Genomic DNA, 6,454 nt, shown 5'->3' on the forward strand with positions numbered 1-6,454 from the left:
GGCCATTCTGGTGGGAATGGGTTTGAGAGAAGTTCCTAGGTTGATTTACAAGATTAACCATGCCTTAATCATTGACTGGAACAGGAAGGGGTGCAGGGAATGAAGGCTGATGCCAAATTCTTCAGTAAGGCTACGTTGTGGGTACAGTACTGTTAAAATAATTACGGAGTATAGGAGAATAGACATATGGAGCACATATTTGGTGAATTAAACCTAAGGCTTGTTAGTTTGAGATTTCTGTGGCACAATCAGGCCAAGAATCTCCGCAGGGAATGAGTTTCAATGATGCAAGTAGAACTAGTAATTTCTAATATTCCAAAAAGGTCAAGGAAGATGAAAACGTAGCCATTGGGTTTGTTAACGAGGATGCCAACCATGACCTCTGGGAGGGTAGTTTCAGTAGAAGAGGAAGGAAACCAGTTACAATAAGCTGGTAACTGAAAAATCTTTTAGCAAAGCATGTCTAGAATATATCTATATGTGGAAGGAAAGCAACTAATAGAGAGATAATTGAAGAAATGTGACTAGCAAGGAGAACTGCCCCAGTTCTGCCAGGTTTGTAAAGGAAAGGGACAGTCCCTGTGGCAACACCTCAGGGATGTACTCGCCCCCAAAATCTCACTGGCTGTGGCAGTGGAGAAAGGGGCTCCTCTTTCTTTCACAGATCACTTATCCCCTTACCCACAATGGTACACCTGAGAGGTGCTAGAATACCTAACCCCTCCTTCATTCTCCTAACACCCTGGTCGGCAAACTGCGGCTCGGAGCCACATGCGGCTCTTCGGCCCCTTGAGTGTGGCTCTTCCTAAGCCTTAGGAGTACCCTAATTAAGTTAATAACAATGTACCTACCTATATAGTGTTAGGTTTAAAAAATGTGGCTCTCAAAAGAAATTTCAATCGTTGTACTGTTGATATTTGGCTCTGTTGACTAATGAGTTTGCCGACCACTGGGCTAGTAGGAAGGAAAAGCCTTCTGAAAGGGATAATTTTCTAAGTAAGCCTACTGTGTGACAGGTGCTTCTCAGGGGTTGGATCGAGCTAATTTAATTTTCACAACAGCTCACTGAGCCCATTTCACAGACGTAGAAACTGAAGCCTGACACAGTTAACCAGAACTTGCTTGGGATTCCACAATAAGCCCAGGCTGTATATGGCTCCAACTCCACAGTCCTTGCTATTTGCACTAGTCCAAAGTGTCCAAAGTTCTTGGGGGGTAAAGAATTTGAGATAGATGAGTCAATATATGGGTGCTGGAATCATTGGTGCTGCTTAGAGTCTCCTCCTCCTCCTCCCCAAATCAACTTAAATCCTTATTTCACAATATACGTCTAAATAACTTCCAGATGGATTAAAGGACACACACACACAAATAAAACAAAAATATAAACAAAATATAAATTGTAGGGAAAATAGGATAACTTGTCATATAATCTCTGGGTAAGAAAAAACTGTATATTCTTCAATAGCTTCCCTGTGGTGTGATTGTCAAATTGTCAAATTTTCCTGTACTTATTTTTATAAACGTTCCTAATTTGCAAGCTGATATTCGTAGTTATCATTTTCCAGCACTTAGAGTATAATAGTTGCATACATCGTCTGGGCTCAATTCCTGCATTTTTTATACTACATATTATTTTTCTTTCCATTTTACAGAATTTGCCCAGATCACACAACAAGGAAGTAGTGGAGTGATAATTTATATGCAAGTCTGACTCCAGAGCCTGACTTTATACTGCTTCTCAAACAAAAAATACAGGGTGGGGCAAAAGTAGGTTTATAGTACACGGAACATAGCTTATTCATGTATTATTTATTTATTATTGTATTATTTTCCATACAAACTGTAAACCTACTTTTGCTCTACCCTGCATTTGTAGCAAATATTAAAAATATTTATATTCCTAAATATATTAAAACTCATATAAAATAAGAATGTCTGGCCGGCATGGCTCAATGGTTGAACATCCACCTATGAACCAGAGGTCCTGGTTCAGAGGTCCTGGTTCAATTTCCTATCAGGGCATATGCCCGGGTTGTGGGCTTGATCCCCAGTGTGGGTTGTGCAGGAGGCAGCCAATCAATGATTCTCTCTCATCATTGTTGTTTCTCCCTCCCTCTCTTCCTCTCTGAAAAATCAATAAAAATATTTTTTAAATAAATAAAATAAAATAAGAACAATCATAAACTCCAAAGATAATAATAGGCAAAGGACATAACATTTCACAAAAGTGGAATGGTAGTCCTGGCCAGGTAGTCCAGTTGGTTAGAGTATTGTCCCCATATGCCAAGGTTGTGGGTTCAATCCCCAGTCAGGACATATACAAGAACCAACCAATGAATGCATAAATATGGAACAACAAATCTGTCTCTCTCTCTCTTTCTCTCTCATAAATAAATAAATAAATAAAAAGTAGAACTGTAAATGACTAATAAATATTTGAAAACATGTCTAACCTTCAAAAATATTAATTATAGTTTTATCAATGCATTCAAATGTATAATCTAAAATTAAAATATATTCTTCAGCCCAGCCAGTGTAGCTCAGTGGTTGAGCATCGACCTATGAACCTGGAGGTCACAGTTTGATTCCCGTTCAGGGCACATGCCCAGGTTGCAGGTTCAATCCCCAGTGTGGGTGTGCAAGAGGCAGTCGATCAATAATTCTCTCTAATCATTGACGTTTCTATCTCTCCCTCTCCCTTCCTCTCTGAAATCAATATATATATTATATATATGCAATATATATAATATAATATAATATGATATAATATATATATATTTATTCTTCAACAGATTCCCTGTGGTGTGATTTATAATAGCAGAATATTGAACACATATGTCTAACAAAAAGAGAATAGATGGCTAATTGTGTACTATCTACATGATGCAATATTATACAATGATTAAAGGTAATCTTTAGGAAGAATTTGCAAAAGCATAGAAAAATACTTAAGATTTAATGTTAAATGAAAGAACAAGTATGATCTCAGATAATGTAAACCTGTATGTGTTGAAGAAAAAGAAAATACCAAAATTGTAACAGTGGGTATGTTTTTTTTCCTATGCTCTTCTCTATTTTATAAGCTCAGGAGATAGATAGCAGAAATCCAATTAGTGTCATTTGTGTCAACCACACCTAAGGACAGTTGAACTTAAGGGAATAAATCTCCTTTTGGTTCATCAGCATGAAGCTGATAAATATTCTATTGCATGCCTCCTCTAAGACCTCCCCTAAACTCCCAGCTTTTATTTTTATTTATTTATTTTTATATATTGTTTATTGATTTCAGAGAGGAAGGGAGAGGGAAAGAGAGAAACATCAATGATGCGAGAGAATCATCAATTGGCTGCCTCCTGCATGCCTCCCACTGGGGTTCGAGCCTGCAACCCTGGCGTGTGCCCTGAACAGGAATCGAACTGTGACCTCCTGGTTCATTGGTCGAATGCTCAACCACTGAGCCACACCGACCAGGCTACTTTTTAAACTTATCTTTATTGTTGAAAACATTACAGATGTCTCCTTCAAACTCCCAGTCTTTGAAACCCTCAAGACAAAAGACCCAGGGCGCACTCTCCCTCCTGGGAGTAGGCCCATGCCTCTCTTCCCTCTCAGGTGTACCTCTCCTAACTCTAAGGGTCCCCACGAGACTTGCAACCAGGGGAGCAATGGGCAGCAGTAGAAAAGAAAAAAATCTACTTAAAAAGATAAAGATGCCCAGCCAGCATGGCTCAGTGGTTGAGCTTGGCCTATGAACCAGGAGGTCAAGGTTCAATTCCCAGTCAGAGCACATGCCCAGGTTGCAGGTTTGATTCCCAGTGGGAGGCGTGCAGGAGGTAGCCAATCCATGATTCTCTCTCATCATTGATGTTTCTCTCTCCCTCTTCCTTCCTCTCTGAAATCAATAAAAATATATTTATTTTTAAAAAGATAAAGACTAGGTCCCAAGTTAATTTCAGGACATAGGAATTTACTAGTAGATTCCCTGGGAGCCTCCTTCACCTCCCCATAAAGAGTCTACTTGAACCTGATTCCCTCCAAAATTTACCTCCAGATGGAATCTCTCAAACCTTAGCTTCCTCACCCCCAACCCTCACTGATCCCTGATGTTCCCTAAAATTCTCCCTCAGATCTGATGTTTTCTAAACTTCACAGGGGACTCAAAATCCCTTAAGCCTCATTTCCCCTCTCTGCTAGTGAGAACAGTCCTGGTGGCAAACCTTAGAGAAGAGCCCACAGACCAGTTCAAGCCAGCGCAGGCCAGGTAGGGCTGGGCGAGGAGAGTCGGTTCTTTAGACTTCCCCTCCAAGCTTCTCTCTTTTTAAAAATATATTTTTTTATTGATTTCAAAGAGGAAGGGAGAGGAAGAGAGATAGAAACCGGCTGCCTCCTGACGCCCCCTACTGGGGAATTAGCCCACAACATGAGCATGTGCCCTTGATCGGAATCGAACCTGTGACCCGTTCAGTCCACAGGCCGATGCTCTATCCGCTAAGCCAAACCGGCTAGGGCTCAGAGCCTCTCTTGTGCCTAGACGTGGCCTGACCAGAGAGGCCTGGGATATTGTTACACAAAGGTTCTTCAAATGTTTTATTTTAAATTATCTTGTTTTAAAACAATTTGATTTTCAAGTGCAGCCACAAGATTGTTGTTATTTAATCCATTTCTTCCTCCTGAAACTCTGGAAATGGATAATTTATCTAGCAACTCCTCTCCCCAATCCCTGGCCAATTCTTGTTAATCCATTTAAATGGGTACCTCAGTGCAAGAGACGTATTACATCCATGAGCTGTTTCCCAAAGTAATTTTTTGCTCTTGGACTCTGCACCTCATTCGATCTTTTCCCTCAGCTTCCGATTGTGGCAAAGCATGTGAGTGGGCATAGGTTTTTGGCGCACGGTCATCTTGAACGCCGGCGTGCTGGGCGGGCACCGGGTATCGCGGGGCTGGTCCACGGTTCCCGACACCGACCTTAAAAGGCCGATCCCGGCTCTGGCGCACCCCCAGCTGAGCTGAAGCTTACCGAGCTTTCGTGTGCCATCGCTGCCTCTGTCTTCAGCCTCGAGGTTTCTACGGCTCCCTGCGCCCCGGCGGCCGCCGCCGCCTAACGGTCGCCCCGGCAACCACGCTGTGCGCTGGTTGGCTCGCCCTGTCCACAGTTACCCCGGCAACCGCGCCGCGCGCCGCAGGTTCCGGTGGTTCGCCCCGCCCATCGGCCTGCGTAAGTGCGTCGTCTCTATGGTGGCGGCGGATTCGGAGGGACCTAGAGATCCTGGAGTCAGGCAAGCCGACCAGGGGCTACTGGTGTGACCTCTAACCCGCGCATGGGGCTTCGGGGAGCCTAACCGAGGGTGGAAGGGCCTGGAGACCACCCTGCCTTAACCCGCCTTGGCTCGGGCGCTGGGGGCCACCGGGTCCTGTGCCATCACCATTCCTCCTCTAGGGTTCCCCCATCGTCCATGACTCAGCCCTGGGGCTCCACTCTCTCGCTCCATGAGACCCACCCCCATGCCAGACCCCCCATCACCGTCCTCTGGGGCCCCCCATTACATCATGACCCAGTCTCAGGGGTCTCCCCCAGTGTCTTATGACAGCACCCGCCACCCTCCGGGAGGAATCATTGCTGTCTTCTGTTTAGCCCTGAGCTTTTGGTGATTGGAGCGTCTCTCCCCTAGGATGTTCCGCCGGCAGCGTTCCATCCCTCTTCGAGGCTCGGCTGCCGCCCTGTGCAACAACCTCAGTGTGCTGCACCTGCCGGTCTGCAACCTCACACATTTTGGGGTAGTGCATGGACCCAGCGCCCAGCTTCTCAGCGTTGCTCCTGAGGGTGTGCCCTTGGCCCAGCGCCAGCTCCACGCTAAGGAGGGAGCTGGAGTGAGCTCCCCACTTATCACCCAGGTGAGGAATGAGGTTGGAAGTGGTGTTGCTGAACCCAGTCCTAACCCCGCCCTTTCCTCTCCAAACCTCAAGGAATAGGCCTTCCCTAACCCTTTGAATTTCTGCTCTTCTGAGTCCTCATGTCCCCTGCTGACCACTTGTCCCTACTCTAATCCCCCTCCCTCCAGGTCCACTGGTGTGCCCTCCCCTTTCGGGTATTGCTGGTGCTCACCTCACATCGAGGAATACAGGTAAGAGGAGGACCTTCCTGCCCTCTCAGACCAGAGTCTTCTCAACGCCTCTGCAAGGACCCACGCCCTTCCGCACTTGCCTCTCATCACTCCCAAGCTTTACACATGCTCAGCCCACTCTTCCTTACTTCTCATCTTCATTCCTTCCATCTTTTTAAATGCTTTTTATTTTTTGAAACTCTTATAAGAGTTTGAGCCAAACTTACAGCATAAGCCAGGGAGCAAGATCTCAAATGTTCTCACTCCTTCCGTCTTTTTAAATTCCCAAGTGCCACCCTAGCTGGGTTGGCTCAGTGGATAGAGCGTTGGTCTTCGGATGAAGGGTC

The 6,454-nt window shown here is 45.1% G+C and overlaps 1 protein-coding gene across 2 annotated transcripts in view; it reads left to right on the forward strand.

Moving 5' to 3' along the window:
• Window positions 1–5,201: 5,201 nt before the first annotated feature.
• Window positions 5,202–6,454, forward strand: part of WDR54 (WD repeat domain 54) — a 5,054-nt gene continuing 3,801 nt past the window's right edge. For both annotated transcript variants that reach the window (XM_006096790.3, XM_023760620.1), the window contains exons 1-3: window positions 5,202–5,282; window positions 5,676–5,898; window positions 6,066–6,128. In XM_006096790.3, the coding sequence (XP_006096852.1) occupies window positions 5,239–5,282; window positions 5,676–5,898; window positions 6,066–6,128 (330 nt within the window). In that variant the 5' untranslated portion in view covers window positions 5,202–5,238. The remainder of the gene's footprint in view (window positions 5,283–5,675; window positions 5,899–6,065; window positions 6,129–6,454) is intronic.

Source organism: Myotis lucifugus, unplaced genomic scaffold, assembly GCF_000147115.1.
Source record: "Myotis lucifugus unplaced genomic scaffold, Myoluc2.0 scaffold_186, whole genome shotgun sequence".
In the NCBI taxonomy this organism is placed as follows: domain Eukaryota; kingdom Metazoa; phylum Chordata; class Mammalia; order Chiroptera; family Vespertilionidae; genus Myotis; species Myotis lucifugus.